Genomic DNA, 19,453 nt, shown 5'->3' on the forward strand with positions numbered 1-19,453 from the left:
TGGACGATTGTAGGCAGTAGCAAGTTTTTTGCCAACTGCGTTATCGTGGACTGAAGCGTCTTGGGAAAGATCTTTATCAACCTTCAACCTGTTTTCCTTTAGCAGTAGGAGTGTTAGTAGGTAAATAAGTCTTATCTAGAGGAAAAGTACCTTTCTTTGAAGTGCCTCCCTGTCCCCAAGTGTTTCGGCGTGAGTATTGCTTCTTGTACCGATTATTCATTTGTTCCTCAAGAGTTGTGGCCGTAGAAATAGCTTCATTAAGATAGCCAATAGGGTGTAAGGCAATTTGGTCCTTGATATCCGATCGTAACCCACCAATATATCGAGCCACGAGGTAGTGTTGATTTTCCCCAAGATTTGTCCTAGTGCCAAGCCGATGGAATTCTTCTGTATAATCAGCAATCGAGCAAGTACCTTGGCGACAGTTTTGGTATTGGTTGTATAAGATTTGTTCGAAGTTGACTGGTAGAAACCGCTCCCTCATTAACTTCTTCATTCTTTCCCAACTACGAATTGGACGCTTTCCATATCTTTGGCGGTTTACCTCAAGTTGATCCCACTATGCGGAGGCACCACCCTTAAGTTTCAACGCCACCAAACGCACCTTTTTATGCTCAGGTGTGTTCATGTATTCGAAAAAATTTTCCGCATTTTTAACCCACTCCAAGAACCCTTCTATATCCATCTTACCACTGAAGCTAGGAAGGTCTATCTTCATCTTGAAGTCACTTGTGTCCTACTGTCCATGTGGACAAAACTGCACACCACGTCTATTGTGTTCAATTTCCAGTAGATTTTCTTCTTCATTTTCTTCTTCATCACTTGAGGAATCAATGAAGGCCTCTCGTCGCCGCTGAAATAAAGGGTTGAAATATTGCCTCTGTTCTTGGTGGATTCTTGGTCCCAGGTCTATTTCTTGAACCCTTCTTGGAGGAGCAGCTAAATTTTCTTGTGCGTGGATACCTCTTTGATCATCCCCGCGTGGTTCTTGCTGATTTCCTGTAGTGATTTGTTGAGGAATTCTTGTTGGACTTTGGTTTACGCTCAACGTTTCCAACTGTTGGTGTATCATTCCTAAGATCTCTTTGATCTCACTCACATCATTTTTTAAGCTTTTGATGTCCCCTTCAACCAACTGCAAGCGTGTGGTCAATGCCCGTGGTGAGAGAACGGATGATTGCTCCGTTTCTTTGGTGGTCATGGAAGAGACTCTCCCATTACTGATTTCTTTCCTGCCATCGAGTGCCCAGAATCTCGGGTGCTCTGATACCAACTAATGCAATCTTGCACAAGGTTTTAAGATGAATGTAATCTGTCTTTATTAATAAGGAGCAGAAACCTATTTATAGAGGTTTCTGAAATAACAAACTAACAATAACAAACTAACAGTATCTTCAAGTTACTGTGTAGTAAAAGGAAAAATACAAATGATCATAACCTACAGCCCCGTTTACAACCTTATAACTCAAACAAAGACATCTATGACTACATCACATAATGACTCGACTTCTTAATTGCACCATCTTCATATAGAATCTCTCTGAAGAAGGTATATAGAAGAAATTAAATTATGGTACTGATACTCATTTAATGCACAGGTAAGACTATCACCACCAGAATATGGTTTCTTCTAAATATTTTCTTAAAAACATTCTTTTTGCAATTGAAAGTTGTTGGTTTTTGCCTAAGAAAATATTCATTTACAGTGTCAATATCCCTTGCATAATGAGAAGAATTGGATGCTTCATACAATAGGCATACAAATTATGTAATTCTCACTTCAAGTATTTTTATAAGTTCTTGAGAGTCCAAGCTCTTACTTGACTAAATTAAGAACAAGAAGTAAAAAATAAAACTGTTCTAAAGATTCATGATTTTCATCAGTTCTTATATCTTCGAAATAATTACTGCTTGCGTTCTTTGCACAGGGGAAAAAAGGCCCCACTTTCTAATACCCTAGTTGGTACAATTTACACAGTGGACGAGGTGTTCCTTGATCATTCATTTTATAATTTTATGGCTTCAACCTTATTAGTTATGGACCTTTACCTGGTGGTGAAGTTACAGCGGAAAACAATCTAGTAGGTGATTTAGATTGGAGGCATATAAGAATATTTGTTGCTTACGAGAATGGAAGAAAAATATTTAGCCTATTTTGTGCATTTAATCCTTTTGTTATGTAGCTTGTTTTATAATCGTCAGTCGTCTTCCAGAATATCTTTTGTAGCCTCTTAATTTTTTTAAAAAAATGTTATACCAAGGGCATAGCTGAATACCAAAGCAATAAATTTGGAAGACTGCCAGGCTATTCTTAAATAGGAGCAACCAACCTGTGTTCGAATCAACAAATTCCCCAAATCAATCAGAAGCTTTATCGAATTGATGTCATCAAGATGAAACTCTGCAGGAATTGTAATTTTAGGAGCTGCAATATCCAAGTCCAACAAAAACCTACAAGCAGATAAAGATTATAAGAGATAAAATTTACAAAATTCTTAGTACCATCTATAGGATAACTAGCATATTGAACGGCATACAAAACACCAGCCCCAAAAGCTAGAGAACCGCCTAAAGAAAGAGCCTTCAATCCAAAAGAATAACACCTAATTGATAATTACAAAACAACTTCAAAACATACCTCATAAAGAGACGTTAAATCGGTTTTGTTACAAAACAAATTAATCAATCTTGTTTGGGAGATGAAAAGATAGAAAAATGTTCAAGGAAATGAACCCCCAAACTAATCGACTCTATTAGGTTAGCTGATTAAGCTGAATCTTTTTCCCTCTTTTTGTTCCATGCATAGCTAATTGAATTCTCCCATGATATCAGAGCTAATAATATTCATCCTCCTTTTTTCTTCCCCAACTTAACCAAGCTGTATTTTCTTCTGTCCTAGCAACCATCGATTCAAGGATGTCTGATCAACGGTGCTTTTTCTAGACCAAAACCCTTAGTCAAGAAAAAGGACCGGATGTTGAATAGATCCACAATCCATAATAATTACTGAATCCCAGTTGTGGACGGGTTGTTGGATGAGTTGTATGGAGATATTGTGCTTTCGAAGATTGACCTCAAATCTTAATACCATCATAATCATAACTTGCTCGATGTGCATAAAATGGAATTCTGAACTCACACTGAAGATTAAAACCATGGCTTAACAATCTGATGCAACACTTGAAGTACTCATTCGTGTGAGGGCGGTAAGATTGAGGATGCTACATGGGAGTCTAGTGTAACAATTTCTTCCCAATTCCCAAATTTCCACCTTGAGGACAAGCTGGTACTTTGAAGGTCAGCTAGTGGCAGGCCCCCATTTGAGAAATTACTCAAGTATATGTACGTAAGAAATTATGAAGGGCACATAATACGTAAGACCCCCTTTAGTCAAGAAAAAGGACCGGGTGTTGAATAGAGCTACAATCCATAATAATTACCGAATCCCAGTTGTGAATGGGTTGTTGGATGAGTTGTATGGAGATATCGTGTTTTCGAAGATTGACCTCAAATCTTAATACCATCATATTCCCGACAACTTGCTCGATGTGCATAAAATGGCATTCTGAACTCACATTAAAGATTAAAATCATGGCTGGACAATCTGATGCAACACTTGAAGTACTCATTCGTTGGGAGGGTGGTAAGATTGAGGATACTACATGGGAGTCTAGTGTAACAATTTCTTCCCAATTCCCAAATTTCCACCTGAGGACAAGTTGGTACTTTGAAGATCAGCTAGTGGCAGACGCCCATTGAGAAATTTCTCAAGTATATGTCCGTAAGAATTATGAGGGCACATAGTACGTAAGGAGTAGAGAAAGTGTGTGTTGTGGATTTTGTGAGCCCAAGGGAATATTGTTAGTTAGAAGGAGGGGAAATGACGTGAGGAAGGGCCTAGTTTATATACAATGTTTTCTGTGAGAGTACTAATAGGGGTATGTAGGGAGTATTGTTAGTACGTTAGAGAAGGGGCAATATGGTAATTAGTTAGGGGTAAGTTGGTTATAAATAAGGGTAGTATGGGAGAAGGACGATATCTTGGAGAATAGTTGTGTGGAAGGAACTAGAGAGAGTTCTTGGCAGAGGGATAGTCCTCTCGAAAGGCTATCGATATTGTAATTTCTCTTCGGGTATTGCAATATAGTTATCTTTAGGTTCTTGTATTTGGGATCCTAACATTTACTTGGTAAGGAGAATGAGAGGTATTCCCCTCGCTTGGATGCTTGTATTGATGAAAAGAGAGCTCATAGGTGGTACAAGAAACACCCCACCAATTTGAGAGGGTGGGTGAACTCTCCTCTAGCTATCCTCGACACTGAAAACAAGACTGACCTACCCTACGTCGTCGGAGGGTTCTTCTCTACCTCCCTCTACACAACCGTACTCCTTGGCTGCACATTCTCTCTCCAAGTCGTTACTCTCTCTCTCCCCCATTCTATCATTCCTTACCCCCTAGAATAAGTTCTCACTATAGGAGGCCTAACAGAAAAGGTAGGCTTTTAGTATCTTTTATGTAAGGTTCATATGCTTGAGGGAGGGTGGGAAGCTCTCAAACCTCCCTTTGTTGGGCATTGTTTTTAGAAATAAAGTTGGGTCTTATCACAATTCTAATCTTATGAATACGACAAGTACCAAACTCATCTCTATCTTGCATGAGCTCGAATTGGATTATGCATCAATTCAACAAAGAAATTTTCAAACCACTTTAATTGAGAAGACCAAAGAGAACTGAATCTTTTTTTTCATCTATTCAACAATAAAGCACTCATCCTCAAACCAAACACAAAAATCGCTTACTCTGAATGCAACAACTATTAATTTCCATAATGCTATCGAATATTTTGAATAAAAAAAAAAGGAACCAGACTTCTATTAGATCCAAGAAACAAAAATTCAACCATTTCCTTACCTAGAAAGCAAATTTTCAATAACTAATTCAAAGTTGAAGAAATGAGAAAGAGCCTCAATCTTACAATTTTTTTTTTTGAACGAGATACGAACTCCTCATTGAAATAATGAAAACGAACAAAATTGTTCAAAGATACAAACTCTCGAGAGAGTGAAAAACAAATATGGATTCTCCTTAATGGGAAAGTAAATTCTTCTGAATCCCTCCAAAAGAAGCTCCCTAACATGCTCCTCCAACCTTCTATATGTGTTTTGTGTGCTGCCACTTGCGAAGACCAAGCGCATTTGTTTCTCTTTTGTCCTTATGCATCAGTTTGCTGGGATCTTTCCTTTCATATGTTCAATTTAGCTTGGGTAAAGGAAAAGTCAGTATTTTCATCAATTTTTCAGTTGCTATTTGGTCCTTTCTTTTCGCATAAAGCAAGTCTTCTTTGGGTAAACGGCCTTAAAGCGCTTATATTTGAGTTATGGTTTGAGCGGAATCAAATGACTTTTGAAGGAAAAGCCGCTCAGCTTTCGAATGCTACAGTATAGCTAAGTTCAAAACCTCACAATGGTGTGCTCTCTCCAATCTCTTTGCAAATTATTCTCCTAGCATGATTTGTTCTAATTGGGAGGCTCTTTTGTGTAATGTTTAAGCTTCATTTATTAAGTTTGGTTTGTTTGTATCTTTTTTTTCCCCTTCTTCATCCCCCTTCATTTCACCCTCTTGGGGGTTTGTATCTTTGAACAATTTTTGTTCCTTTTCATTTATCAATGAAAAGTTCGTTTCTTGTTCAAAAAAAAAAGACACCAACACTGTCTCGCACAAGGGCAAAAGAAAAAAAGATGTTCCATACTTTCTTCATTGGCCATACAGAACATACAAACCGAGGGAGAATGACTGCAATCTGGGAGCTTCTTTTGTAAAACCTCAGCTGTATTGACCTTCCCATAAATAAGAATCCAAGAAAAGAAACTTGCTTTCTTTGGACATTTAGTTTTCCAACGAGCCTTGAATAAGCCTTTTGGCATAGAGGCAGCAAAAGATTTTTTACAGATTGATTCAACTGTGAATGAACCCGAACTATCCAAAGACCAAATCCTTCTGTCAGAAGCATTACAAGGAGATTGATGATGCAGCAGAGACAGTAGAGAAGAAAATTCCTCCATCTCATCATCTTTTAGTAACCTTCTTGTGAGAAATTTCCAATCATGTATGAGAATCCCAAAAATCTGCCACAGTCCCTAGAGGTAGGATGGAAAGCTTGAAAATCTTTGGGAAACAATCACAAAGAAGCTGATCTCCAGCCCATTTATGCTGCCAAAACAGAATAGATGTACCTGAACCAAGTTTAAAAACTGAAAATTGGTTCCAATGCTGCCATTGCCGAGAGATGTTGATCCAAGGCCTTCTAAGACAGCCATTCAACATAATGCCTGAGGACCAACCCAAATCAGACTCCCCATATAAGCTTGCTATCACTTTACGCCATAATGCATTAGGCTCTCCACCAAACCTCCAACCCCATTCAGCCAACAGAGCGTAGGAAGCCAAAAGTCAATCTCTTACAATTTTGGATTAGATTTTCAATACTTTTCAATAATAGGAAGCCAAAAGTCAGCATATTTTGGATATCCCTGAGAGACATATCTAAATAAAGCATAGGTAGTTTTTCAACCTTACAAACCCCATGCCAGCTTCTTTGTGGTCCCAATTTACCTCCAAAAGCTCGGCTTTTATGGTCTAATCCAGTGAAAGCTTTAATTTACGAAATATGGTTCGAAAGGAATTCGATCTTTGAAGACAAGCGTAGGGATTGGTTCGAATGTTTGGATCTAGCTAAGTTTAAAACTTCTTAGTGGTGCTCACTCTCAAATTTATTTAAGGATTACTTACCACAATTTGTTCATCTTGGGAGGCCTTTTTAAGGCTTTAGTTGTTTGTTCTCTTTTATTTCTTTGCCTTATTTATTTCATTCTGTATCTTTGAACATTTTTATTTCTTTCCATATATCAATGAAAAGTTTTTCTTATTTGAAAGACGTTACAGTTAAGTCTTTTTCATGAGAAATCAGTTTGTCAACCTCCAGATTAATCCCACTAATAGCAGACCTCTCCCAATTCACCTTTAAATCAAAAATTACTCGAAAGTTCTCACTGTCTTGATCGAATTTTCAACCATAGTGTCATCATCTCTACAATCAGCAAATTGCAAATGTGATACCTGAATAGACTTATTTTCAACCGTAAATCCTTCAAAAAAAATCCCTTGGAGGCATTAATTTCCAGAACATACAGCTCATAACATCACTAACCAACCAAAAGAGAGAGTGATTGAAGCCAAAATTCTGCCTCTTAGACTGCCATAAATTGAAAACTTGGTTCCGCAGATACATCCCATTATCCAACTTACCCACCTCAAGCCAACAGCTTTTTTCTACATAACTTCCTCCAAACCTCAATCAACCCAATCAAATGAAAAGAAGTCATCCACCACCCATAAGTAATTAAACATTAAAATGAAAACAGAGCTTTCAATCCTGATTAGAAAAAAGCCAATCTTCATCTTCAAAACTGCCAAATAGCTCCAACAAAAATACTAAAGATACACTTGGCAGCCAAAAGAGGATATTTTGGGAGAGAAAAAGCACACGAGAGCTAGAATCTCACAAGGCCAAAACCCTACCACAACCAACTGCAAACAATCAAAGAAAACCAAATCAATAAAAGACAACAAAAGGATTTTTTTTTTTTTAAGAAATAAAATTCTCATTGAAAAGATAAAAATGTTCAAAGATACACTCCCAAAAGGAGTAAAAATAAAACCAAAAAACCAAACAAATAAAGTCAAGTCCTCCAAATATTACAAGAACCAAGAGATGAATTAAACACGGAGGAACAGATTTGCCAGGGGAGATTTGGACAGCCAAAAAGCCATATCAACCTTCAAAAGAAGCACCAAACAACACCAAGCAGACGCCCAGAAAAAAAAAAACCCATAAACTGAAACAGACACCCAAGAACTGAATAAGAAACCCAAGAAGACAGTTCTTGCTGAAGAATCAGTCTAGAGACTCAAGAAAAGAACTTCAACCAATAATGTCATCAAACCGTCAAGAATCTTCTTGAAACAAACTTTTACAAATGAAATCCTCATCCAAATAAACATAGATATAATCGGAAGAGCTAGGTAAAAGAACACTTTTCCATTGGTTAAAATTTCTGATCCAAAGACTTTCAAAAACAAAAATCACTTTGCCAAATGTATGCCATAAGGAACTACCAGATTCGATAAGGGCCCATAAGAAACTGTCGGCTACGAGAAGGATTGGGAAGTAACATGAGAATATATTTACTTGTCTGGAAACTCTGGAATAGTTGAAAATTAGAACTCTACTCTAGGTGAAAAAGAATTTGTCGATCAGTGATTGAGTGAGCTAGCCTTTACACCCATTCTAGACCAGAAAAGCTTGCCATTTAATAATGTAAGATCCAATAAACCCAGCTCTTTCAATGATTTCATTGAATGTTCATATTTCTCGTCTTTCTTCCATCTGGAGATCGATCAAAATACCAGAATTATGTTAGAAAATCTGATATTGGAACCAAAATTATTTCAGATTTCTTCAAAAATCTGCATACCTATTCCTAAAATTCCCCTTGGTCTCTTCTGTAGCTCCTAAGGAAAAAAAAATTTTAACAACAGATGGTTTTTAAGGAGAAAAATTTTTCTGAAGAGCAAGACAAGCAAAACAATTGTAGGCTGTAGCCATTTCAACCTCATAAATTTTTTCCAACTAAATGCTATTCCACTTTTTTTAGCTTAGGAAATCATAATTTATAAGGACAAAAGAATGTAAAAAACCATGGACAAGAAGTCCCGCCAAGGAGGACAAACTCAGTCACGAACCTTGAGTGGTCTTTCAATGCTCTGTTCACTTGGTATTGAGCACTGCGCTTAACTTCATCAATTGTCGTCTACAAAACAATGAAATAATTAATTCATATAACTAGAACGAACCTTGCTAATGATTCGTCCAAGATTAGAATGATAAGCCACCATGGTACATCATAGATCATACAGAAAAGATCGAAGTGTATGTTATACCTATTCGGGTTTCTTTATTTATAGAGAACAAAATTATTTAAATAACATAATAATACATTCAAAGCAAGAATAAAATATCTCATTTCCATTATTATTCAACCTAGAACAGCAGCTTTTCTAGGGGCACTTGCACATATGATAAAACAAGTTTAATTAATTGCAAATATAGCCAAAAAAAAAAAAAAAAAAAGAAGCAGCTAGCCTAAACTCACCTAAGAAAAAGAAAAAGAATAGCCTTGAACTATAAGTGATACATTATATCATTGATAGCCTGCATATATGAGTGTATCAACGATATACTCATATCACTAATAGAGTTTATAATTGATATAGTTTATCACTAATAGATGTCTATCACTTGCTTAACAGACTCATACCACTGCTAGAATCTATGCTATATCATTGATTGAGTCTATGACTTGTATAGTTTATCAACGATATAGTTTATCACTATAGACGTCTATCAATAATATAATCTATCAATGATAGAGTCGAATAGACATTAATGCGTGTTATACGAGGGTAAAAATAGAATTATGTAAAAATGTCTAAATAGGCGCGCGAAATTTGTAAAATCTCGATATAAAGGCCAAATTTGTTTTTATTTGCTGGCTTTGGATGAATCACATTAAATGACCTTCCTCATTTCTCAAGGCACCTTTTTGTTTATCAAGGCATTGGTTCTAGGTGCATGCTCTCTGGCACATTAATTGGGCTGGCTGTATTGTTTGGTTTTGAGATTTAGGTGGCTTATTAATGAAGTTTTGTTTGGCATTTCGAAAGTCTCAAAGCAGAATCACGTCTCTTTGGCTGATGCTTTGTTTTCTTCGATGGCTTGAGAAGTTGAAGAGTCAGATTACTTGATTTATTTAGTCAGAAACTCCCTTGGTTGGTTATCTTTATTTGAAAATTTTCGTGAAAGGTTACCTGGGTAGTATGGATCTTCCCTCGCGATGAATGGGCTTTAATGTTAGAAGATTTTTCTAGAAGAAGGTTGGAGATAGAAGCTGTTCAAGATCGAGAATTAGCTGAGATTCATGTCAAGTTCTCTCAGAAACTTAAAAGATCTATCTACGGGAGATAACGTTGGCAATTCCAAAGCTAAAGAATTTTTTGATTGAGTTCTCACATCTTGGTGGATAGTTTTGTTTTGTAGTTAGCTCGATATTATCATTGGATTTTATTATTCTTGTTGCTCCCTGTTGAGTCTATTCTATGTTTTTGTCTCTTCTTTTTTTCTCTCACTCCTCCAGGAGTTTGTATTCTTGAACTTTTTCTCCTCTTCATATATCAATGAAAAGTTGTTTCTTGTTAAAAAAAAAATAATAAAGCATAGTTCTCCTTTTCATATATCAATTAAAAGTTGTTTCTTGTTCAAAAAAAATAAAGCATGGTTTTTTCGTTAAACTAATGAAAAGATTCAAAGTTAGAAGCAATGCGCATTACATTTCAACAATGGGCAAAGACCAGAACCAGACCTGCAAAGCAGCTGCTGTTTCCAATGCAATAGTCTGACTGACAGCAGTGTTGCTCTCAAAGAAGTTCAAAATTTGTTCAATAGCATCTTTGAGATACTGGATAAAGAGGCTAATCAGCACAACGACCTGGAAAAAGAAGTACAGTTGTAAAAGTACCAAGCATGAGCTAACCGTCATGTAACACGGAGAAGCTTTTGCAACCAAGCTCCAGTCCAGTTTAGTATCAAAAGGCTTGTAACATAAAACACCAACTAATGAATCACGAGCAGTTGCACTCTGAAAAACACATACATTTTAGTGTTCCACTGCAATTAAGGTACTGTGGAGCATTTGGAAAAATTAATCATTTGCAAGTGAAATGAAGGATTTAAACCAGACCACAGCAAGGAGACCACTTGGTGAAGATAATTGATATGACCCCAAATTGATGTCAAAAACTTTCGTTTCTGGAAAAAATTTCATGGAACAATTAAGATCTTCACATGACAGTTCAGCAAGAGAATGTTGAGCCTCATCGGTGAGCTTTGAAGCATTATGGTTCATGTGAACCTCCAAGGAAGTAAGAACAGCATCCGCTTTACTAACGTTCATGATGGAAAGCGAATTATCATCTTCCTTATACCCTATAAATTTGTTCAATTGTTCCCAATCTTCTTGACTAAAAAGTTGTTCTTCGTCGTCTTTGAATGATTGATTGTTCCTGAAAGAGTGCATAGAATAACATGACCAGTATTACACAAAGCATCACCAAAATGTTAACTCTTACTAATGAAATGATTGAATGATCGAATGATTGAAAAATGTAGCTGTTCAACATTGAAATTGCGAATTGAGTTTCTGGCAGTAGTGGTTCTAAAGAAAACGAAACAAGAGATACTGTAGAGTTAGGACAGATATTAGATGAGTTATGGAGGGAAAAATTATATACCATCCAAACGACCACCAAGATTTCTTTGCTTTTTCCTTTTTCAAGTTCTGGACAGATTCCACTGACTTTTGTACAAATTTGTGAGCGAGCATCCTACAAAATAAAAAGATAACAAAAAACCTTATCATTAAAATCTGAATAAATCACAAGAAAATACAGCCAAAAATAAGACTACCTTTAATATATTGTATCATGCTAATATCCATATAATTTCTTTTTATGGAAAGTCAACTTTGATTAAGAAGATGAAAGATTAACTACAAGCAGAGACCCACAAAAAGATGGTCACAACCATAGCAAGGGGAACACCCTACAAAACAATTACAAAAACGATCCCCAAGTTTTCGTAACCAAAAAAAAAAAAGTTACCGAAGGTTGTAACATCATAGAAGGCATTTTCTTCTGAATAGTATCTGTAGTATTGACTTTGTCCATAAGAAGGACCCAAACCAGAAAATTGACCCTCTAAGGTCGCATATCAATACTAAGGTCGCGTTTACTCCAAGGAATGGGAATCAAAGAATGACATTCCTTTTGATGGTGTTTACTAAAATGTAAGAATGAAATCAATTGGTAGGGCCCATCCCAAACTTGGGAATCACTCCATGGTAATCTCATTTCTCACCTACAGCCTCATCAATCTCATTCCTTATTTACGTGGGCCCCACATTTTTTCAATAATTACTTTACAACTTTTACCTTTTCTCTCTCGTCCCATAACCTTTTAAATAACTATTTTATTCTTTTTTTTTAACTACTAATAATATATCTTCCAATAAAACTCTATATAATTATATTATAAAATATTTCAAACTTCTATTTAATTTTACTTTGTTATTATTAGTTAATATCAATAAAATTGTTAAAATAGGATTCATTATTATTAAATATTAGAACAATAAAATTTAATAATATTTTATATTAAGGATGGTTGTTCTGTTAAAGTTATATCAATCCTTTTAGTTAAGTTTTTTTATTATTTACTATTTGTTAACGGCACAATGAAGAAGCTCCGCAAAAGCTCTCTAGCCCCTAGACACCGCAACTGATTCCAATGCAACTTAATCTGAAAGGATAAACTCTCTTTTTTCTGCCCGAATAAAAGACCCATGAACAAATCGAAGAAATAACCTATTTTCAACACTACAACTACTAGCATCCTGATGTATCTACACTACTTTTAAGTTATAAAGTAGTTCTGTTAGTTGTCTGGGTAGTTATTTTTTTAAAGCCTTCTATTTAGGTTTTAAAGGGCAGGTCTTTTACTGTGCAGTAACTAGCCTTACGGCTTTTTAAGTTCTCTAAAGCCTATAAATAGGCTTCTGTATTCTTTTGTAAGGGCATTGAATCATTATTGACATTTTCTCAAATTGGACTGCACCAATTTTGGTATCAGAGCACCACAAATTTTCTCTCCTTCTACACCTTATCAAAGCAATACAAAATACGCAATACCCTTCTAACTAACCTCCTCCCTTGATATATCCTTCCCCTACTACTGGCCCCTACTACTGGCCCCTACATTATTTTCTCTCTCTTGGCTGTTAAAGACCCTCTATCAATCAATTTCCCAATCTGCCCCTCCTACTATAAGTTTTAACTATGGGAGGCTTAACAGAATTCAATCAGAATCCTTTATTTCAGCAGCGACACTAAATTCTGATTAATTCCTCAAGTGAAGAAGAGGATATGCAGGAATTAGAAGATGATAGGCGTTTCTTTCACCATAACCAGCAGCGATATCAAGAACCAAGCGAATGTGAAATGAAGATAGATCTCCTAGCTCCAACAGGAAGATGGAAATTGAAGACTTCCTCGAATGGGTTAAAAACGTGGAGAACTTCTTTGGATACATGAAGACCCTGGAGCACAAGAAAGTTAGATTTGTAGCTTTAAAATTGAAGGGGGGCGCATCAGCGTGGTGGGAGCAATTGGAGATCAATAGGTGTCGTTATGGGAAAAAGCCAATCCGCAGCTGGGAAAGGATGAAAAATCTGATGCGCGAGCAATTTTTGCCTGTGAACTTCAAACAGATCTTGTACAATCAGTATCAAAACTGCAAGCAAGGTACGAGATCTATAATGGACTATACTGAAGAGTTTCATGGACTTGGTGCCCGGACAAATCTTGGTGAGAATGAGCAATACTTGGTAGCAAGATACATTGCGGGGGTTGAGATCCGATATTAAAGAGCAAAAAGCCCTACAGCCGATTGGATACCTAAATGAAGCCATCTCTACGGCCACTACGATTGAGGAACAACTAAACAACAGGTACAAGAAACAATATTCAAGAAGAACTGATCGGGATCAAGGCGGAACCTCAAAAAAGAATTTTTCTGGAGCAGATCCTAATTCTTTCAGCAATAATCCAGCAAGTATGGGTAAAGGAGAACAAGTCGTGGCAGACACAACTAAAGAACCAAAGCCTACAGAAAATACTACAGGAAAAAAGGCAACAAATACCTATAGTCAACCATCAGTGCGTTAGATGTGGCCAAGTAGGACACCTTTCTAACGAATGCCCTCAACGAAAATCAGTCACCTTTGTAGAAGACATGGATCAACAAGACAATAATAGTGATGAAGATCAAGAAGACGATATTGATTATCTTGAATCTGATAAAGTAGTTCCGTTAGTTGTCTGGGTAGTTAGTTTTTTAAAGCCTTCTATTTAGTTTTTGAAGGGCTGGTCTTTTACTGTGCAGTAACTAGCCTTACGGCTTTTATAAATATGCTTTTGTATTCTTTTGGATGGGCAATGAATCATTATTGAAATTTTCTCAAATTGGGTTGCAACACATCCATACTGCTAAGAACTTAAACTTCACCTTCAACTCCAACAAAAACTGCTAAAGAGTAAAGAGAATCCCATTGTATGGTAAACTCAGACGAAAACAGCCTTTTGAGATATGTCATTGCTGCTGCCATTTCTAGGGTGGAGTCCTATAGTTGCTTGAATAAACCGGCCAAATATCCTGCCAGAGACCGCCCATGGGTACACATCAACAAAAATAGGCATGCTTTCCTTCACTATGAGAAGTTTAAAGCTGACTATCCGGCCTTAGAAGAAGGTTATTTGACTGAGAATTGGATACTTGGCAGAGTTCACAGGAAAGGTGGAAGTTTTTCAACTTAGTGATGATAAAGACAAAATAAGGTGGAAGCCAGACCCATGGGTCTTTTTCTGCTAAATCTACTTTCAACGTCCCCGCCAGACTTCAAGCCAAGTTGAAGATTCCCCTAGTGGGTTACATATGGAAGTTCAAAATCCCAAAAAATTAAAGTTCTTTATTTGATCTCTGTATGACAGGAGCCTCAACGCCACAGAAGGACTACAAAAGAAATTCAAATCTTGGGCCCTTTCCCCTCCAGTTTGCTGCCTCCGTTATAAAGATTGTGAAACCTTAGACCACATCTTCTTGCCTTGTAATTTTGCCTGAAAAGTGTGGGGTTTTATTTTGAATGAATTTGACTTGGCTATTTGTCTCCCAGAGTGGGTTGGCAGTTGGCAGTTGGCTGGTGGAATGTCTTAGTGGGGTCCTTCAAAAAGGGAAGGCAAAAGTTTTGTGGAGATATACGGTCAGAGCCGCCCTTTGGCTTCTTTGAAAGGAGCGTAACAAGCGACTGTTGAGTATATGTCTAGTCGACTTGATTCTTTTTGTAATATTGTACAGCATACAACTTATTGATTCTTTTTTAATCTTGTACAGCATACAATCATATTGGTGATGTTCTAACCACAAGAAATTGTTTTGTAATTACAACCTCCTCATGATTATAAATGGTTGGAAGGCCTTGCTTGTGTGGGGATCCCTCTACCCAGCCCCTAGGTTGTCTCTTTTTTGTTTCTAATATATTTTTCATGTTTCTCATCAAAAAAAAAAATTACAGAACCAAAGTCCAATAATAATCCTGCCTAAAAAAATTGTATTGTGACTTCATTCACAAAAACCCAAGGAGCCAAAACCAAAGCGCATGGGTGACGCAATCGCAATCATCATCAACAACAGGTGGGTTTCCAATGCCTTTAGAGCAATTTTGGTGCCCGCAAAAAGGATACAGAGGGAAGTTTTTGAAGAAAAATCAATTATACAATTTTTTCATATTCATAAGCCTAGTGCCAATTCCAAATGGGATCATTTTATATATAACAAACCCCAAACTAATCCTTTTATATATATAGAACAAACCCCAAACTAGCAATAATTATAAAAGAAAATGAAACATAACGCGGACAAACTGATTACATTACAATACAAAAATAAATAAAAGAAAAAAAGAAAAGAACCACTGATTATATAGAACATAGTATAAGCAGGAAATGAGAAAAAATATATATTGGGGAGGGAAAATATCTATAATACAGAACATTTTTACTTCTTAAAACCAACGGATGCATACATAATAAACTTATTCAGAGCCAAATTAGTATTCAAAGAAATATAATTTTAGCTGATAAATTTCTTGATTAGCCCAAACATTCAAACCATGCAAAACAGGAATTTGATCTCGACCAAAAAGAAAAATGAAAAGTTCAAGAGAGATTAAAAATAATGATAGTGAGACATTAAGGCTCTTTCTCTAGCATTTAAATATAAATGCATCAACTTATACCTCCATTGAAGAATGAGCTCAATATCCAGCTCACGGTCAAGTTCCCCAATATATTTGTCATCATCAACTATCGCACGGGTAGGATCAGATTTAAGCAACGAAGCGTACAACGAGATGTATCTCTTGCGTAAATTTGCAAACTTCAGAACCTGCTCCCATGACATTTTTCCACTGCAATGAAGGGAATAATATAATTGTAGAAAAGTAAAAAAATTAAAAAGTTCACTCTCAAAGACAACAGTTGAGTATCAAAAAAAAGGGGAGAGAGCGAGAGGAAAGAAGAAGAAGACCAGATGATAAGGTATGTTGAAAATGGGAGAACTTTCATATAAAAACCAAAACATTAGATCAAAAAATACATACAGAAAGGGTAAGCTAAGAATTCATTGCCAACCAGAGGATTACAAATCTTCTAATGGGCATCTATGAAGGATGAATCATACTTTTTTTACAAGATACAAACTTCACAATGAAATAATAAAAAAAAGAATACAAAATTCAAAAGATACGAACTCCCAATGGGAGTGAAAGAGAACAATCCGAGAAAATAAAAAGAGAACAAGCTAAAGGTGTGAAAAAAGGTGAAAAACAGAAGCAACAAAATAAAAGCAAAACTGCTTCAGCAGGAGACAAGAAGCTTGACAAAGATGCTCGTCCAAAACCCTAAGCTTGACAAAAACTTCATCCTAAGGAACCATCTTCAGAAAGATAAACTTTTGGCTCATCTTCAAGACCCTTGTATTTTGCAACTCCAACTTTCTTTTGATCTGATCTTCTTCACAAGAGACCATTTCTTTTTTCAATCTAACCAATTCCTCCTTTAGATAATCCAACCAACTATCCAAGTTGGAAGGATCTTCAATAGAAGAATTGGAGGGAGAGGAGGGAGAGGTTATTGAATAAGATCTTCTCAAACCAAAAGCAACTTCAAATAGCTAAAAGTAACACAAAAGGGAGGCCTTTATAAATCCAAAGAGGGAGAGAGAGTTTGCTATGCTGAGAAAACCTTTCAAATTCTCTTTAGAAGTGCTGAAAACCAAGAACCAATTAGAGACAAAAAATAAAGATGTGCTGCTAAAGTAAAACCCATCAAATTCTCCTTGATGCGGGTAGCCAAAAATTAAAAGCTACGGTCTCACATAAAGGAAGACAGCCCAGAAGAGATAAAAACCGCTTCATTAAAGTGGGGCAGATATCAGAACTTCAACTAATGGTTCTTCCAAAACACACCAATAATACAAATTACAAGAATCTTAAAAGAAACATCCCAAAGCATTGGAAATTGGAACTTAGAAACTTGCTGCTCCAAAGTGAGAAAATCAAGGCAGTGCATTAAAGATCTAAGAAAATAACTCTTCAGCATCCAAAAGCCCAATAAAACCAAATAAAAGAAGACCATAAAAGATACCAAAAGCCACCAAGACATTTCAACTTCAAAGTAGAATCTTCATTGTTCCCTATTCATTGGTTCAAGAATGATGCTGACATCTTCAAAAAAAATTTTTTTTTAAAAAAAAGGACTTGCTGCTGCAACTTTCTTATGCTCATTGAAGAGATTATGCCATTTTTCACTAGAAGCATATTTTCTGAAAAATCCTGAATAGTGTTGTTTGAAAGGTCCAAACCGTTGGGGAATCCCAACTCCTGACATTAACGTGTGAATCTTCCTCATCATCATCAGAGGAGCATATTACCTTGAGGCATTGTTCCAGAGCATTGTTTCTAGAGTTAATAAGTGGAAACGCCGGATACCAAATGTCTCTTCTAGCTTGAAAAAACCATTCGACTGAGAATGAATGAAGAAGGACTTGTTTTTAACTTGACAGCTCCATGAATCCATGATTCAAAACTTCGAAAACTAAAACCAGTAATGACTGACTAAAAACGGACCAAGAACAATCTAAATCAAGTAGAAGTAGGAATGATCAACAAGGAGAGAGAAGAGGAGGAGAGGAAAGAGAACAGAGCATGCATTTTCCATTCCTTTCTTAGAAAACAGTTCAGAATTAGAAATATCGACCTATAAAGAAAGGTAACTGATGAAAGAAGTAGAATAGTTTAAGGTTATTACTTCTCTATGATATTTATAGTGCTGATTTTCAGCCGACTACAGTAAGATTTTATTATAAGCACGATTTTAGTCATTCTTGGTTAAGGATATCTTTTGCCTATAATTTGATATGTATGGGTAAACCTTAGGAAGTTCACAATTGGATTCTGGTTTTCCACCCAGAAAACCCAAACGAAACACCAAGTAATTTTTTACAATGTTCCCACACCCTATTCACCTCCTCCTCTCCTTCTCTCAAACTATCTCCTTCCCTTAGTTTTCTTCCCGCGAACCACCATGCGTTGCACGATTCGATGACTCCAACGCAGACAGCAGCCCAACACCAAATCCGGCACCAGCCTCCACGAACAACGGATCCGGCAGCTCCCTCTCTTCAGTGACCCACAAGCCCACAATGGCATAACCACTACATGTTTCTCCTTGAGAAAACTCGATGTCCGGCAATGTCTCGAACGGTGGTGAGCAAATTTGGTGCTGGCCCGAACCAAAGTCACTGATCTTGCGACGATTCCTCACGCTCCACCCACGCGGTCCATCACTCCAGCGAATAAACCTACGAGGACACTGAAAATGATCATATCTGTCACACTAGGAGCCCGTTTCACTCTGTTGTTGGAGAAAAACCTTAGAAGCTCCCCTTCACCATGCCAATATTTAAGCCACATACTCCATAAAAAAAATTGCCAAATCATCTCTGCGAGGTCCCAGAGCTCGTACATTCCTACTTTGCTTTGGTTAGCCCTCTAAGCTCTCTCCAGTAATGGCGAACAACAACAAAGAAGAGTCAAAGGCAGCGCCCCAGTTCGAGCCAGTCCATCCTTCAAGGACGAATCCTCCAACAAATTATTGGCTCTCCGATATGAATTTAAATCGGCATCGATTGATAAATTGAAGCCGGGATCGATGAAAAAGACCAAGGATAGTAGGGTTACTGTTGAATTTCAGAACAATCAATCGAGAGACCCAATGTGGCATTTGTTGGTAGTAGTGACGACTATAAGAAAATGAAAATGTAGTTTTGTTTTTAGACGACGAGACATTCTGATTGGAGTGGCTACATCGTGCGGTCCCGCATCTTTAGCACGTTCGACAGCTAGACGAATCCGCTACCACATCCATCATCACTTTTGTCCCCCATTCTTTGACTGTGTCGGAGCCTCGGTTATCTCCTCTGATGGCTAAAGTTGCCAAACCAATGCATATTTAGAGAAAGTTGTTAAAAATAGAGTAAGGAGGAAAGGATGAAGGTAGGCAATTATTTAGTGTGGTATGCTTGTGTGATCCCAAGAGGGGAGGATCTAAGTACCTCGAATGACTTAGAGTTTATTGTAATTATTGTATTCTTTTATCCTTCAATCT

The 19,453-nt window shown here is 36.8% G+C and overlaps 1 protein-coding gene across 2 annotated transcripts in view; it reads right to left on the reverse strand.

Moving 5' to 3' along the window:
- Positions 1-19,453, reverse strand: part of LOC111024248 (pleckstrin homology (PH) domain-containing protein) — a 119,435-nt gene that overhangs the window by 71,858 nt on the left and 28,124 nt on the right. For both annotated transcript variants that reach the window (XM_088125701.1, XM_022301904.2), the window contains exons 10-16: positions 16,024-16,194; positions 11,408-11,500; positions 10,858-11,179; positions 10,651-10,755; positions 10,480-10,575; positions 8,804-8,871; positions 2,331-2,451 (exon numbers count right to left, since the gene is read on the reverse strand). In XM_088125701.1, the coding sequence (XP_087981827.1) occupies positions 2,331-2,451; positions 8,804-8,871; positions 10,480-10,575; positions 10,651-10,755; positions 10,858-11,179; positions 11,408-11,500; positions 16,024-16,194 (976 nt within the window). The remainder of the gene's footprint in view (positions 1-2,330; positions 2,452-8,803; positions 8,872-10,479; positions 10,576-10,650; positions 10,756-10,857; positions 11,180-11,407; positions 11,501-16,023; positions 16,195-19,453) is intronic.

The sequence above is a fragment of the Momordica charantia genome (assembly GCF_013281855.1).
Source record: "Momordica charantia cultivar OHB3-1 chromosome 6 unlocalized genomic scaffold, Mcharantia_2.0 BLBB01000006.1, whole genome shotgun sequence".
Lineage (NCBI taxonomy): Eukaryota > Viridiplantae > Streptophyta > Magnoliopsida > Cucurbitales > Cucurbitaceae > Momordica > Momordica charantia.